The sequence below is a fragment of the Pollachius pollachius genome, assembly GCF_949987615.1.
Source record: "Pollachius pollachius genome assembly, chromosome: 5".
Classification (NCBI taxonomy): Eukaryota; Metazoa; Chordata; class Actinopteri; order Gadiformes; family Gadidae; genus Pollachius; species Pollachius pollachius.
In genome coordinates this window covers 22,767,250-22,784,882 of record NC_136938.1, presented here as the reverse complement: position 1 = coordinate 22,784,882, position 17,633 = coordinate 22,767,250, and the positions used below count along the sequence as shown (strand labels likewise).

At 46.1% G+C, this 17,633-nt stretch overlaps 1 protein-coding gene across 1 annotated transcript in view; it reads left to right on the top strand.

Annotated features, from left to right (window-relative positions):
* Positions 1–1,126: 1,126 nt before the first annotated feature.
* Positions 1,127–17,633, top strand: part of LOC307076124 (neural-cadherin) — a gene marked incomplete at its 5' end in the record, with an annotated part of 231,844 nt that continues 215,337 nt past the window's right edge. The window contains one exon of the mRNA XM_079737008.1: positions 1,127–2,213. Coding sequence (XP_079593134.1) covers positions 1,127–2,213 — 1,087 coding nt within the window. The remainder of the gene's footprint in view (positions 2,214–17,633) is intronic.

Below are 17,633 nucleotides of genomic sequence, written 5' to 3'. Positions count from 1 at the left end.
CTGAACAGGTGCTGCTAGCCCAAGATGGTTGTATTCAGTCGAATATTAATTGTTATCTTGCCCAGTGATCAATAGCTTAATCTGGATAGCTTATTTACGGTGGCTGATGACTACTGGCAACTTTCTGAGGGTTTAATTGGATGTCAGTGGGAAGAATGGGGCTTTAAATGTCTAGATCTCTGATAGAGTATATCGGTCTGGAAATGGCTAAGACAATCTCATTAATCTGAATATCTGTTATAGGGCTTTATTTTACAATGTATTAAGATGATGGATGCTATGTAAAGCCGTTCAAGCTTACAGGATGCTTTAATTTCCAAAACATTGCTTCCATGAACACCTCTGAATATTGTCTCAAATTACTCAATCAATCTATACACAAAAGTTGTTAAATACAGATTTAGTGTGATGGAATGTATTTCATTATACCTCCCAATCAAATAAAACTTGTTGTAATGATGGTCTTACAAAAAAGCACACACGCCTGTAGGCAAATATTTCAATGTTTACACATTATTTTATTGATTATTTATTTGATTATATCAAAATAAAAAATTAAATCCAAATATAAAAATATATACATTTTATCGAAACACATTTTGTGTCAAATTTGTGTTTGACCCCAAATAAAAATAGCATTCATTACATTTGCATGATGTGCCTCATGCAATCAACTCACACTTATCTTATGAAGAAGTAACACGGGCGCGTGTACATGTCCAGTGCGTAAATCCTGCACGCGTAAACGATTCATTTTCTTTCCGTCCTTCTCCTCGCGTGGCGGATAGAGAACGGCACTGAGCAGAGTCGCGCGCACTCGAGCAATAAGGAGGTTTTTTTTTCGCGCGCCAGGGCACGCGCCTCACCGGGCAGTGCGTTGCTCGAGACGGCGGAGGAGAGGAGAGGAGAGGAGACGAGACGAGAAGAGCAAGAGAACACGGAGCCAAAGTTCTGCCGCGTCCATCGAAAGAAAAAAGATGCTTCCTTTAAAAATCCACAGAGCTGCGTTTATCTTGTAGAACAGTTTGGAGCGAAGGTGGATACAAAGTGTGCCGATGGATATTCACTAAAAAAAACTCTATTCCAGTATACCCTAGTGAGGTGGAGCGCTTGATTGTGCAGCCGAATGAACGCACCAGGCATGATCTGGACTGTCTTTTCCCTCCTTTTGGTGTCTTCTGCTTTCGGGAACGACACCGAGCGGGTGCCTTTCTTCCAGGGGCATGTGTTTGAGAACTCTGCCCCGGGATCCCGGGTCAACGGGCTGAGCGTCCCGCTGCACCGGTTCGGCTCCCAGGGATGGTGCGGCTCTAGCTCTGGCTCTGGAGCGCTTGCTGCCGCGGAGGCGCCGCGCTTCAAACTCCTCGGCGAGGGCAGCGAGAGATTCCGCGTCGTGGCCCACCACAAACGAGGTCATCTCTTGCTGAAGACGTGGGTCGCGTTGGACCGGGAGGAGCGCGCCGAGTACTCGCTGGTTCTGGGGCGCCTCGGCTGCAGGGGGCACGGCGCGGGGCTGCAGGAGGGGGACTCCTCGGTGCGGTTTGCCCGGGTGGCTGCGCTCCAAGTGGAAGTTTTGGACACCAACGACCACGAGCCCACCTTCGTCGGCGCGGACGTGCGGCTGAGTGTGGACGACGCCACGGCTCTGCGCACCGTGGTGCACACCGTGACCGCGAGGGACCGCGACAGCGGCTCCAACGCGGACATCAAGTACTTCGCGGTTCCAAAAAACGGGAGTTTTTACGTGGTGCCCAAAACCGGAGACGTCCTTCTGGTGGACTCGATCCTGGGGCTGACGAGTCCGGTGAAGTTCAAAGTGTTTGCCCGTGACCACGGATGGCCTCCCCGCACGAGTCGAGGCATGACCATAGAGATTACCCCCCGGCGATGGCCCGCGTGTCCCCCCTCTCACTGTTCCCCGGCTACAACACACACACCCGGCCAGGGGGCCCTTCGGAGAGCGTCCCGGTCAGTGTTGGATTCGGACGATCCGGTGTTGATTAACGTGTCCGAGGACGCGGGGATCGGGTCGGTGGTGATGAACCTTAACCCGGTGCGGTTCCAGTCCCCCACCTTTGAGCTGGTGGACTCGGACACCGAGAGCTCACTGGTAAGTGTGAGCCGGGATACCGGTGATATCGTGATATCGCGGAAGCTGGACCGGGAGACCAACCCTCTTGTGGAGATCACGGTGAAAGTTCAGGATAAAAGAGGTGCGTAAACACGATTCTCCATCGGAAAGTTTCGCGCGTTCGTGGCTGCAACTTGTCCTGCTCACTTTCGATGTGCACCGGGACTTCATTGAGTTCATTAAATGTTCCGCTTGTCATTGCATCTCTGCAGTTTTTTCGGAGCGTTCCCTTGCCACATGGAAGGGATGTGTGCATCCTTTTTTTCTTCATCCAACCGTTGGATGCAATGGTTGCTGTGAATAGGTCAGGTGGTGGTCCGTTGCGTTAGCGTTTGAGTGGCCCTGTGCCATTCACCCATGATGTAAATGGAGCGAACATGATGGATGGCATTCGTGTGCATTAACCGTGTGTATGATCGTTTTCACAGTCTCTGCTGCTGCTGGCGGCCTGTGTGTGTGTGTGTGTGTGTGTGTGTGTGTGTGTGTGTGTGTGTGTGTGTGTGTGTGTGTGTGTGTGTGTGTGTGTGTGTTCGCGTGTGTGTGTGTGTGTGTGTGTGTGTGTGTGTGTGTGTGTGTGTGTGTGTGTGTGTGTGTGTGTGTGTGTGTGTGTGTGTGTGTGTGTTCGCGTGCTAGTAACTGTTGTGTCTGAGAGAGTGGGTGAAGTACTGAAGGTCCTGGAGGTGTGATCACGACCAATGTTTGTCAATTAATTTGTGCAAAGAATATTGTGTTACATTGGTATCATCAATTAACACGTTCAGTGAGATCAAAAAAAGGCACTGTCTTATGCAGATAGTTGGACATGTGTGCGCATTATAACACTGTGTGTGGCTGTCTTGGTGATTTTCAGTAACAGATAGGCCCGCCGCCCTAACACAAACAAAAGCGCACTCGTTTTGAAACAGATTATCTTCACTTTGGTTATGTGCGACCCAATAAGAATCCAGGGGATAACGCGCATTGGATTCACTTGATTAATACTTTCGATCGTTTCGCGGGAAGAAGTGCAATTGCCTCGACTTGGTTTCATCATATGGCTTAAACACCTCGGCCTATAGGCTTCCAACTACAGATCAAATGCAGACATTTTCATCTGTAGATATGCAGCTGTGGGCCATGTTTACAATAGGCGCTGGCTTGCGGGAATGTTTTTGAGGGAGATGAAGCAGCAGCATATGTGGAGGATTAGGCTCCTCTCGCCGTGTTGTAACCGGCAGAAGGGGTGTTTAATTTCGGTTAGGAGCTCAGCAGGGGCCATCCGTCGCTTGAACGTGGCATCAGTTCGCGTTGTCTGCGGAGTTCTCGCTAGAAGTCTTTTAATCCGGTGTGAGAGGCGAGTACCACTACCGCGACCTCTCCCCATCTGCTCGTATTATCCCCGTAATCCTAGAGCTTTCTCTCTCTAGCACCCCCTTTCTTCATCTTGTGTGATTTCTTTTTTCCCCTTTCGTGTCAACCCCCCCCCCCCCCCATAATCTCTCATCTTCCCGATCCTTCAATTTCTAACTTGCACTATCCAGTGCTTTAGAGTGAAAAAGTTAAGCAGGAAGGAAGGGAGAGAGAGAGATTGAGCCCCTTTAAGAAGTGTAATGGGTTCGGGAGAATGCAGTTCTCCATAACCATCTGTTGTTTCAAAACTTTTCCACTTGTCATGTGATATGCTGTTGAGGAATGACAACCCAATCAATTTCATAACCAAATTCCAAGATTGATATTGATCGTCAGAACTAACTGATACATTTTTAATAAATTCCTCCACATGGCCCATAAGCATTGTGATTATCTTGCTAGTATTACATTGATGTTCATATAGTATTGTGTTGTTTTCTTGTACTCCCAGCCCCTATAACCATATGCATTCAAGTTGGTCTGTGTTCCAGCTTAGTTTGACACATGAGTGGATATCACACACCAACAAATTTCCCTCGGGGCACGCTTCATTCCTCTCTCAATTATGTTTTTATTAATCGATCAACCTGTAGATGCTCTTATTTTGTTACATGTCTCATCATTTAATAATGTGGACGAGAAGTGTAGACGCATAGACGAGCAGGCGGTATTGCTGCATGGCAAGGCAAACGAGACGCCTCGTAATTAACAAGGACATCAAGTATCGTCTGGGGACATAAAGCGCTTCTGGTGCCTTGAGAAGTGCTGTGTAAATGCCATGAATTATTATGTATGGATGGCATTAACCACATAAAAACATAAGCGCAGATGCAGCCCTATAATGGGTTTCCTGTTCAAACAGGATACAGTGTCTGGGTAAATTTAGTAGACATGGGCGGAGTGTTTGTGGAGGGATCGAGCCCATGGGAATAGATTTGTGATCACAGGACTACTTAGGGAAAGCCCCTCCTCCCCTCCCATGCTGTGATCAATATTATTTGCCGGTCGGCCTGCTATGAGCTACCCACACACACACTTGTTAACCTCATCACAGGCACCTTCATGTTAGAGGGTGAACGAGCCGTCGCAGTGCAAACATGTGTGTTTCTGTTTCATTGTATGTTGTGGAACTGAGTGAGCATGAGACAGCACATGAGAGACTGTGTGTGTGTGTGTGTGTGCGTGTGTGTGTGTGTGTGTGATAGGGTATGTGTGTGATTTCATGCTGCACATGATTCTGGTTAATGAGCAGCAGCTGGTTTTAATCAAGAATTAGCACAGTGTCAGTGTGGGCACTCATGCACGCACACACACACAGATATAGGCCAATAGGTTGTAATGTACGATTACCGCCATGTGCTATTGTACTGGGAATGTACCTTTTTGGTGTAATTTAATGTGACTCGCACGCACGCACGCACGCACGCATGCACGCACACACACACACACACACACACACACACACACACACACACACACACACACACACACACACACACACACTTTCACATCCACATACATCAATTAAAAACAATTTGGGCCCATTTCAGGCTCCAGAGTTTGTCTGTGTGGAGCAGGGCCACCCTTGGCTCCCCATTCAGACAGCTGGCAGGGGTGGGGGTGGGTGGGGTATAGGGGGTACTTTAGCTGCTTGAAGTAATTTCTCTTTAGTTTATCAAGATTAAGTGGAGTCTGCAGATCATTTGTTCTTTTAAGAGCACATTGTTATTTAGTGCAACACAAAAACACACACAGACACAGACACAGACACAGACACACACACACACACACACACACACACACACACACACACACACACACACACACACACACACATATACATACACATACAGACACACAGATGCCCTTCTTACGCATGCATGATTTGCCTTGTGGACCCAGGCAGAATTTGTGTGAAACGCACTCAGCATGCACACAGCTACACTTTGGTAATACCCTCTAAATAATATGTATTTTTGGCTCTTCCTTAACATGCGCCATCAGTAAGCTCACAATGGGAATCTCAACATCACTGTCATTCATCACCAACCGTGTATTTGTTTAAATCCCAAAATGACCTTTCCTGGACATGTGTTGTGTAATTGCTGGTTTTACTCATATTTTTTCGGCATAGTTCTCTGCTGATGCAGATGCCTCTGCAGGTGCTGTGAACCCCTGAGTGACTCTTGAGATCGCCTGATCTCCCATGAATTGCATAGACATGCATGGAACCTACACCTCACTGCACTGTTGCACCTGTCTTACAGAGGCTGAGACGATGTGACTGTATCTAGTCGGAGCTAATGGATTACGTCACAAGCACCCAGCCTCTGAATCCTAGCCAAGAAGTAGACGTTGTGAATGTTGAATTATTATTCTTTTCCTAACGGACATCATTTTCAGATTAGGAAATAATACATTAAAGATGAGAGGTTCGCTGTTTCACTGAAATAAATTCTGTGAAGATATTAAAATAGTTGGACACACATACACTTACACATACACATTCTCACACAACACACACACACACACACACACACACACACACACACACACACACACACACACACACACACACACACACACACACACACACACACACATTCTTCTTTTTTGGGTCAAAAATATTAATTTAATTTTCAACTCTGAATGATATCACCATAAGTCCTCTGGTGGAAATACACTTTTATACAATCTCTCATTTATCTTCTGTAGTGATAAATTATTTTTTGTCTGTCCCATTAATTTGTCTGCCCCAGCGACGTTCTATACATTATCCCGCATATTACACGGCTGCTTGCCAAAACGAAAAAGAAACTTCACACGGTGTGTCTTTTTACAATTTATTTGTTACCAGCATTCGTAGTGTCGATCAGCAGAGAAATAGTCCGCCAAAGACGTTGACGTCGCTTAGCAAACGAGGACGCTGGGGTTGATAAGTTACCGGACTATTTGCGGAGTGATACGAAAGACGGCAAAAAAACTGCTTTCTTTGATAGCGGTCATTATACGCTTAGCAACGGTCAAATGAACGCTCCATTCATTTGCATGGGCCTTCCTGACTTCCGGCAGTGTATTATTTTTCGATAATTGACCGTTGCCAAGAATATAATTACCGCTGTCAAGGAAAGTGGATCTTTTGCCTCTGTTTCACGTCTTTGGAATTAGTCCGGTAACTTATCAACCCCAGTGTATTTGGTTGCTAAGCGACGTCAACGTCTTTGGCGGACTATTTCTCTGCTAATCAACAATACGAATTGTAAATGTAAAAAGAAACACTGTGTGTATTTTTTTTTTCGTTTTGCCAAGTAGCCGCTTCATGTCGGTGTCCTGTTCGCCCTGTCGGGGCTTATTATTCCCGATAATGATCGATGTTCTCCATATCTTACATATATCACCATCATAAGATAGCCCATGTCACATCAGGGAAAAAAAAAAGTATAGTATTTATATTTATAAAAATAATTATCACACAATTATTACTCTACCGTTGTTAAAAATGTTTCAGAGACAATTCTTCAACAGCTTTATTATTTTCCTCTAGTGCAGAATTAACTTCAGAGCAGCTGGGAAAGGCTGACATCCAAATCACAATGTAAGCTATTAGTATAGATATACATTTGCAAATGCAGATGTCATCCAGATTGTGGCTTGGACACATTGGTTGGAACAATTTCAGAATCAATTCCTTTAATACAGTTTACATTGCAAGTTTAAATATATGGCTAGGGACATACTAACTAGCCTACAAAGTAATCTGCACTGCACAGAAATAACGACCGCTATAAATGCAACCGTCAATGCATCTCAATCTAAGTGTTTAAACGTATCACACGCATAGCTCTCCTAATGGGTGTCTTGACTTGTTTTACAGTCCGACCCCCCTCTTCATCTCAAAGCCACGAGGTGGGTGTGGCGGGAAAGAGCTAAGTATGCCAGTTCCAGCTCCAAAAGGCCTCTCTCTTTCCCGATGCAACCTTATTAACTTTAAACATCAAAAAATCCAATTCTCATTAAGGGAGAGGGTGCGTTTTATGCCCTTCTCTCACACATCACTCACCTGCCTCGCTGGCAACAATCAGTGACACTGCCGATATTGCAGACTACAGTTCCCAAGTTGATGGGACGAGCGGTAGCCCTGGGCGTTGCTAGACGTGAAGTTCTGGTGGTGCGCGGCGACTCGGTCATCGCTCACGTCTCAGTCTCAAGTTTAAATTCAGTAGGGGTGTTATAGCGGGGGGGCTCACTAACTGAGAGGTTATAGATGTTTTGCTGCTCTTCCGCTCAAAGCCTGGAGGCAGAGCACCTTTTAAATGACGAGGTGCACTGCATGTGGATAGGTGGTGTTTTTAGGTGTTGCTGCTGTTATTGCTGTTTATTGAAAGGACTGTGATGGTGTTTACTGTGCATTTTGCATCAGTATTGTGATGCATACATCAATCAAATGCAGTATGTCCCTGACGATCTTCTCCTTTAGCTCACTTTAACACCGTCTCCCTTTGTTGCGCACAACCCCCCCAAAAAAAGAATATATAGGCGGTGTGCTGTAGACTATAAGTCATCATCTGTCAAGGAGCAGACATCCCCATGATGATCTCTTGTCAGGTATCTGTAAAATATGTCGCACACTCTTAACTCTGTCTCGATGTCATGTTCCGATCAATAATCATTCACATTTTCAGCAAGCAATTGATGATGGATTTGTAAAAGCCATCCGTGAGCGTGCTGGTGCTCAGAACCCAAGTTCCCAATTGGGCATCACTGTTCTGGAAGTCCAGACGATGCCAGATTGCGCTCCCACCAACTCAGACCTCAGATTTAAGATTGGCTCTATCGCCAGTTTTTTTTGTATTTCCTGGAAAATGAGGCTGCTCTTCGATTAAGTGGAGCAGTCATCAGCCGGAGGTGGCTCGACTGGTTGAGTTTCTTTCTCCTACCTTTTGAACAGATAAGGAAGCGATACTGTGGAGCCTGTCCTACTCACATTCTGCATCTCAAGCCCGGACTGGATCCATCTGAATAGCCTTTATAAGCTGCAGCTGCAGCCTGGAAATGCCAGAGAAATCGTTCATGTGGAGAGGTCAAAAAGAAAGTTTTATATTTTTCTAACTGATTCAAATTCCTTGGTTGCCTGTTAACTACAATAGAAATGGAAAAGACATCAAGTGAGTGTTGATTGAAAAGGCCAAACGAATAAATCAACATACAATAAACAATTGTTATATTAATTGCTAATTGTAAAGGACTACTTTCCAACATAATCAGCATAATTAAATTTAGTTTAAAATTGGTCATGAGGAAAAGCTAGCTTCACTTTGTTATGCATTGGAAAACTGCAACACCATGATTCAAAATAAATCCTTCACACTACCCCAACACTAGACTCAATGCAAAACTAACCAATGGTCATGTTTGAAGATACTCAACAAAATATGAAACACCTGATTCTGTGCATCAAGCCTCCTGTTCTGAAGCTGTTAGCTGTTAGACATTGTACCCAGCCCACTGTGCTGTTAATATTTCATCTGCACAAATTTCACTGTTTGGTTGCACAGTAAATGACCAAAGGAGTTAAAAGGCATTGTTTATTTTTTGGTGTCTAGTCTAGTTTTTCTCAGCAGGGACCACAGGGAGAGTAAATAGTAGTACTAGGAATACACCGTGGGAAATAAATGTAGCAACAACAATACCAAACAAAGCAGAAACAGGCAGGGGGCGAACTTACGCAAGTGTGGACCTGCTCCCTGTTGCCTCTAGTGTGAATACATTGCTTTCTCGCAGAGTCATTCACTAGAGGGTCCGGTGAGCGGACTAATCTCGCTGTTGCTGGAGAATTCACATGCAAACGGCTGGCAGGTAACCCATAGCATCCTCACTGATGTTGCTCTTTTTTGTTTTTGTTTGTTTGTTTGCAAATTTCGTATTCATTTCATACTTCACTGAATCCCAGAGGTGCCTCTGTGATATATGTCAATTTGTCTGTCTGGACCTGGTCAATTGTGACTGGTAGCCCCAGTCACAATTGACACTCTAAACTGAGTAGGACCCAGATACAATCGGACAGATGATGGATAGACACTTCTAGGGAAGGGGGCTTCTCTATCAAACGCTCTCAGCCCACAGGTTTGTAGGGACCCAATAATTGGCTAAAGGTGAGCGAGCCGGTTCTCTGGGGGTATTGGGGAGGGGGGCTTCGCAGAAGACGAATGTTGCTAGTGGACCCCCCTTCTACCTCAGGGCCCTGTTATGCACAGAGACAGCGCAGCCCTCCTCTGTGTGGATAGATCTGTGTGTCACACGGTTCTTGCCTTTGAAGTTGACTAGCATTAGCCAACATTTGTGCCGGTTCTCTGCCACAGACAGGAGCAGTCTTGAGGGTTCACTAGCAGGTAGACTGTGGAGAATCTAGTCTAAATGTGCTATCTGATCCCGCAGCCAGGGAGCTACTGTTGTCGCCGCAGAGCCTTTTGAAGGATAGCGGAAACCCGGGTCGTACGCTGGCAGTCACAGGGTCCCAGTGGTGCAGGAACCGCGGGTGCCTGAGAGCTGAACATGTTGTTCAAAAAGACTGCAGCCCCAGCTGTGCCCCAACACATCTTTAAATGTATAATGATCTCCGAGTGAAACACTAAACCAGTAGTACACACTCTGTAGGGAGGGAAAATAATCCCTTGTTTAAAGGACCCGCTCGGAGTCCGAGTCACTGGTCCCGGATTCTTTGGTTTGTCTCTTTGCACACATCGTCTGTGTGGGACCTACAGCGGGATCTACATCTCCTAAACTAAATCCTGGTCACTTGATCTTAACACTCATCAGTACCAGCAATACCCAGAGTTTGTTGGCATAAATCTTCCAAAGTTAAGGATTGAACTGTTCAAGTTCAAACATCCTTTAACGCCAACGGCTCTTTCTTTCCTTCTCTCACTTCATCTGGGACAACTAAAGACCACACCTGGCATCTCCATAATATTCCATAATGGCTTGTGTCACTTCTCGCACGGAGAGCTAAATGTCTCATTATGGGAAGAGGGTAAAAGGCAAGTGATGTGTGATGGTGCTGAGTACGTTTAAAGGCATTGATCAAACCTCTGTGGCTCTGTGATGGATTGCCCTGCCGCCGTTGCGACCAAAGGAAGGACTTGTTTAGCACAAAATAGCAGCAGAACGACTACGGTGATTACCTCCCTATTTCTGTATCAAGGTATTATATCACACATACTATATCAACTTTATTTAGTGGAAGCATCCAAAGCAGCCTCGTAAAGAATATCCTAGCCACTAGCCTAGCTTTCATATATTATTTATGCATACAAATATGTAGGTATGTAGACATGTATCATTTATTTCAAATTGTAGTTAATATATATATATATGTATATATATATATATATATATATATATATATATATATATATATATATATATATATATATATATATATATATATATATATATATATATATATATATATATGTGTATGTATATATATATATATATATATATATATATATATATATATATATATATATATATATATATATATATATATATATATATGTGTATATACTGTAACATTTACAACACTGAAGTGCTTCTGCTGTGACTGGACAGCGGCCTGAATTTTAAAGGCTTGATCTTTTATGTGCTTCCTTTCACGCAACCTTTTCCCCAATTTGTCAAGCTGCTATTTACAAAAGGTAGCATGCTTCACATCCCGAGCAAACATCCTCTGTAAGCACCGAAAAAATGCTGAATATTCTGTCCTCAGAGGAAGAGCATGCCATCAAAGGGAATGCTTTCAAGTAGTTAGAATTATAACATCTCCTTGACTCAAAGCGCTGCCGTATTAAGGTAGACGGCTAACTTGTTCCGGTACTGTGTGTATTTCTCCTAAATTGCTTTCACTACCTCTTTTCTTGTCCTGGTGTAATTCTGTCACAAATCAAAACGGCGCTAGCCTTGTCCCTATTTCTCATATTCAGCATTTGATGTGTTTTGCCAATTTAAGTCGATCAGCTGTAGTTTTGGTTAAGCTCACCTATTGAGTATTGTTTGTGTGCATTCCCGTTCTCACTTGGAAGTCACTGTGTCTGAATAACAAAGCCGAAGTGTTACCTTAATGTCTTCAGTGGCTACCTTCTTTTTTTTGTCTCTTCAATAGAGTTTAATCCACTCCTCACCCTGATGTAGCATACACCTGGAAGGTTCTCTCTCTCTCATGCTTGCTCACTCTCGCTATCTCGCGCTCTCTCTGTCTCTGTCTCTGTCCCTCTCGCTCTCTCACCCTCTTACTCTTGCTCTCTCTTGCTCTCTCTCTCTGTCACCCTCTCTCTCTCTCTCTCTCTCTCTCTCTCTCTCTCTCTCCCATCCCCTCCCACTCTCCCCTCCCCTCCCCAATTGGACACAACTGTAGCCTACCAAAGTGCCCTACTTAATATTTTTTGGGTGCTTTTCAGTCTTTTGCAATTCCCCAAGCACAGAGCTTCAAGGAATATTTTTTCATTTCGTTTGGACTGGCTATCTACATATTCACCGCTTGGCTTATCAAACGTAATGCATAATTGCCTTCCTGTCAGGACGTGCCTTGCTAATCCATGTAGGTGAAATAAGCCTGGTACACATCATGTTGTCCTCTTTCGTCTCTCTTTTCCTTCCTCACTCCCTTGATAACAACAGAACAGTTAAGTATGTATCTAAGGTAGTGCATTAACCCAAGTGGGTACGACACACTGGTGGTGGTTAGTGAGGTCCCCCCTTCACTGTAAATGTCTTTGAGTCTCTAGAAAAGTGCTATATAAATTCAATCCATTATTATTATTATTATTATTATTATTATTATTATTATTATTATTATTATTATTATTATTAACAAGAACTGTGCTTATATGTGATTGGCCAGAAAGTCAGTACGCATGTACCTTGTCTACTAAGCTGCTCATGGCACTGGCTCCATCTCTGGTGTCCTGCAGTTTCACATGCGCGCACGCACGTGTGTGTATGTGTGTGTGGGTGCGTGTGTGCGCACATATGTGTGCTGCTATGGGATCAATTACCGCCTACAGAGGCAGCGGCAGCACGCCTGCAGGTTGTTTGCGCTTGTTTGTGTTAGCGGTGGTGGTGCTGACAAGGACACACTCTCATATATGGATTTGGACATGTGTATGTGCACATTTGACGATCATCTTAATGTGCAGAGAACAATGGCAGCCCTCGGCTTCCAACATCCCTTTCCTCCCACTTTCTCTCTCTCTCTCTTGCTCTCACTCTCTTAATCTCAGTCTCTCGCTCTTTGGCGCTCTATCGCTGTCTGTTTCTCTTTGGGTTCTCTCTTAATCTCTCTCTCTCTTGGTCTTCCTCCTTCACTTCATCTCTTTCCAAGACTCTCCCTTCCACTCCATTGCCTGTCCGCCCTTGTGTACGTTTGTGTGCCGATTAGTTAGTGTGTTTGTGTTTGTGTGTGTGTGTGTGGGGGGGGGGGGGGTTTACACGTCTGAATGAACATGAGTATGCAAGCCGTCAATTCATCTTTCTTTTCCCCCCTGGAAGCGCAACTTTTGGGTTGGTACTCGCGTCTTGAAAGAAGGCTGCTTCTTTACATTTTCTCTCTCATCTCTCGTTCACTCACTCTTCCTCGTTATTATTATCCCCTAAGCAATGCCATCACCCTCCGCCATGTCTGTCTGTCTGTCTGTCTGTCTGTCTGTCTGTCTGTCTGTCTCTATCTCTCTCTCTCTCTCTCTCTCTCGCTCTCTCTCTCTTCATTTCCCCTCCATCTCTCCATCTACCCATTTGCGGTGGCTTCTTTTCCTCCCTCTCCTCACTCTTCACTCTCCAGCATTCTGCCCGTTTCCTTATTTCCTCTGTGCCTTCCTCCGCTCCTTCTCTCGCCTCATTCCTCCCATCCAACTCTCAGATTTCCTCTTCCTCCAAACAACACTATGGGGGGAAGGTTGTTATTTTTTCTTCCTTTGCTTGTGCACGCTGTCGCCTACTTTGTTTGCTTTAGCCGATCTTCAATCCTCTCCCCTCCTCCTCCCCCTCCCTCTCCTCTTCCCCCTCCTCTGCTGCCTCCTCCTCTGTCTCTTCCCCCTCTTCCTCCCCCTCCTCTTCCTCCTCCTCCTCCGTCTGTCTGTTGGACTGGAGGCTGGTCTGGGAGGATGGAGGCTGAGCGCTATCAATGTGAGCAATTGTTCAATCCCACGGTGTGTTAAGGACATGAGGAGACTGTCAAACAGATCAATACACAGCGTCTGGGCAGATGGCTGCTCCATGCCTCCCTCGCTCTCTGTCCCTCTCTCTCACCACCTCCCTCTCTCACCCCCCGGCTCCGCTCTCTATCCCTCCCTCTCTATCAAGCTCTCCCCAATCCTCCCTCTTTCTCCCTTCCTCTCTCTCCTTCTCGCCCCCCCTGCCAGCCTCCCTCTTTCTCCCTCCCTCTCTCTCACTTCATCGCTTGCCCTCTCCCCCAAAGCCACCCCCTCTCTCCCCTCCTTTCTCTTCCCCTAGTCTCCGCACCACATGTTTCTCTCTCTCTCTCTCTCTCTCTCTCTCTCTCTCTCTCTCTACATCCCTTCAAGTATTGCAGTAATATAGAAACATATGGAGAAATTAGCGGGAAGGATGTTATAGGATGTCTTGTGATGACGAAAATATCTGAAGATAAAGATGGAACACTCAGACAGACATACAGGCAGATACACTCGCACACACGCACAAGCACACGCACACACAGGTCACCCAAATGGCATCAGTGATTGTGTGTGTTTTACAGTGATTGATTTCTTGTCTGGACCGCAGGAAGCCAGTTTATCAGATTAAACAGAGACAAGTAGAGAATTAACGGTTGGCAGAGAGCCATTCTTGCCACCCTCTGTCTTTCTTCCTCATTCTGGCAGGCACGCACGCGCACAACACCCACACACATGCATGAACGCAGGCATACACACACACACACACACACACACACACACACATAAGGAGAAGGATAACATGAAGTCAACCGAAAGGGAACTGGAGACAAGCAAAGAACCACAGGCCTTTTTTCCTTCTGACAAACACAAGCCGAGGGAAATGAGCCTGGCCTCCCTCTGTGCCGCCGTCATCAAAGAGTGTGGGCGCAGACACAACACAACATAAGTAACATGATAAGGGCACCGCCCCAACCCGGGCGTGGTAGCACTGAGGTGGCACAACATTAACAAAAGCCCCGGGGTGGTGCCGAGAAACAGACCTAAACACCACAAGACCCAAACTGAGCTCCGATACACCACATGTTTGGAAGGAGGGGCCGCCTTCATTGTCATGCACACTCAGCTGGCTACGTCATGCGCTGGAGAAGACTGAGAAATCAAACGCTAAATAATGAATCGTCTCCAAGCCCGGGTCATTATCTCTAATCGACAGGCTACTTGATGACCTAAATGATCACGGGTGACACTGGCCGGTTTACACATTCAAAGCGCGGCAGTCAGATGAATGAGATGCGGTGGAGATTCAGAGAGAACGCACACAATGCTCCTGCCTGGCCCATCAGTGGGAGCGCAGAGTAGCACACTCACAGAATGGCCTGAAGGTGAACTACAAATGGAGTCCCAGTTTAGTTCATAAACAATTCATTTTCATGTGTTCAGCGGCTCTGCTTGTGTGCGTCTGGGTGTGAATGTGCGCGGGTGTGCGTGCGTGGGATTGTGAGTGGGTATATGGCTGTGGGTGGAGAGAATGCATTTGTGTGTGGGTGTGTGTGTGTGTGCTGTTGTGTTGTATGCGCCTGCAGACACACTCACACACACACATACACACACACACACACACACACACACACAAACGGCGCGGCCCCTCTGTCTCTGCTAACAAAGCGTTGTGTGCCAGCGCAGCAGGAACACCAGTGGTGTGTAAAACTCTCCCGGCTCGTTCTTAATTACTGCAGCAAAGATGCGAACAATCAGAAAGAGATATGTCTTAATCACTGATAGAAAGTTACGAGTTGTGACGGAGAAACACACGCACACACGCACACACGCAGAAGAGGCGGTTGCCAGCGTTGCTCTGACGACCCTCAATCATGTTCTCAGTTGGATGAGACCGTTCAGTCATTGTCATCAATGCTTCCTCAGCTTGTGTGTGTGTACGCGCATGTGTGTGTGTGTGTGTGTGTGTGTGTGTGTGTGTGTGTGTGTGTGTGTGTATGAGTGATGAACACCTTTCCAAGTCTGTGCGTGTGTTTTTGTGTGTGTGCTTGCACGAGTGTGTGCTTGTGTGTGCATGAGTGATAGAAACCTTTTTGTGTGTGTGTGTGTGTGTGTGTGTGTGTGTGTGTGTGTGTGTGTGTGTGTGTGTGTGTGTGTGTGTGTGTGTGCCTGCCTGGGTTTGTGTTTGAGAGGCAGTTTAGGCCGTATTTCATACTAACTTTTCTCAAGACTACCATGCTCTCTCTCATACACGATAATACTCGTGTATGAAAGAGAGCATGTGTCGAGATGGCTAGATATCGTCAGGTCGCTGTTTCCTTGCAGCTCAGCCCAAATGTCGTTGATTTCAGCTTTCAGCTAGAGCTAGAGCAGTGGCGTATTGAGTCCAGATGGTGGGTCCATCAGTCGGACTTTCAAATTACGTGTAAAAGCAAAATAAAGAAGATTACATTGTAATGGTTCTAGGTTGCATTGCTCGAGTTGCATTGTGTTCGGTGTTGAGTGATGATGGATCATCAGTTAAGCGACGACGGATCATCACTAAAATGATGGTGATGGAGCAGAGATACAACGTGAGTGGGTCCATGAGGAGCTAAGTGGCTGAAGCGAGGTCCCTCCCCGGTGAGACACGCCAAGGAGACGCCGCAACATCATCGCGGCGGGAGGAGACAACCGTTAACAGAGATGGCGGCTCAAACCAGGCTGCTTTGAACAGGAAGACTCCAGAATACTCTGTGAAATCGAACTGGGAAGCATTTCATGCACAATTTGAACTAGCAGCACAGGCTTCAGGCTGGTCAAGGGAGGTTAACGCCCCGAAGCTAGCACTATTCCTTACAGAGATCGCTCGGGTTTGCCTGCTCTTACTTAGCCCTGAGGAAAGACAGGAGTATGAGGCTTTAACTGGTGCCCTGCAGAGACATTTTGAAAAGTGCGTGCTTAGGTCTGAACGGTGCAATAGGCGTAGGAAACCAGATTAACCACTTTGCATGCTGGCTATTGAACGCCTCGCTAGGTGGGCCTTTACCTACACGCTCTCTCTAGATCCAGAATGAGCTGGCACAGCCCCCCCCCAGCAGCCCCATGCTGCCACCCAAGAGAGGAAGCCGGCTCCGCAGCTCGGGGTAGCCTCCGTGGAGACGGGCTCCCAGCCGGTTTGAAGTCTTTGTTTGCCCCCTCTGGGACGAGGGACTTCCTTAGGGGCTTGTAGTGTAACGGTTCTAGGTTGCGTTGTTGGAGTTGCATCGTGTTCAGTGCTGATGTGGTGATTGGGAGAGAATAGGGTATGATAGCGTGTGAGAGAGAGAGTATGCTAGGGTGAGAGAGAGAGAAGAGAGAGCATGCTAGTGTGAGAGAGAGCATGATAGTGAGAGAGAGACACTGAGAGAAAAGTATGATAGTGTAAGAGAGAGTATGATGGTGTGTGAGAGAGAGTATCATGGTCTGTGAGAGAGATTATGATAGTGTTTGAGAGAGAGTATTATAGTGTGTCAGAGGGTATGATAGTGTGTGAGAGAGAGTATGATTCTGTGTGAGAAAGAGTATGATAGTGTGTGAGAGAGAGTATGATAGTGTCAGACGGCCTCTCATATTTGTGTGACAGCGACCTTTCTGTGTGTGTGTGTGTGTGTGTGTGTGTGTGTGTGTGTGTGTGTGTGTGTATGTGTGTGTATTTTCACATTCTCGTCTGAGTCTGTGTGGTTGTGTATATGTCTGTGTGCGTGTGTATCCATGTCTTACAAGTGATATACTGCTGGAGGAGCTCCGTCAATATTTCTGAGTGATCACGAAATAGCCGGGTTGCTTGTCAAAGACTCACCGCACTCCTAACGATCTATAGCGATGCACGCTTTCGTATTCAACTCTTTGCCGCGTGCCTCATCTCAGCATGTTGGTGTTAACAACGCCAGGCGCTCTGCACTGGT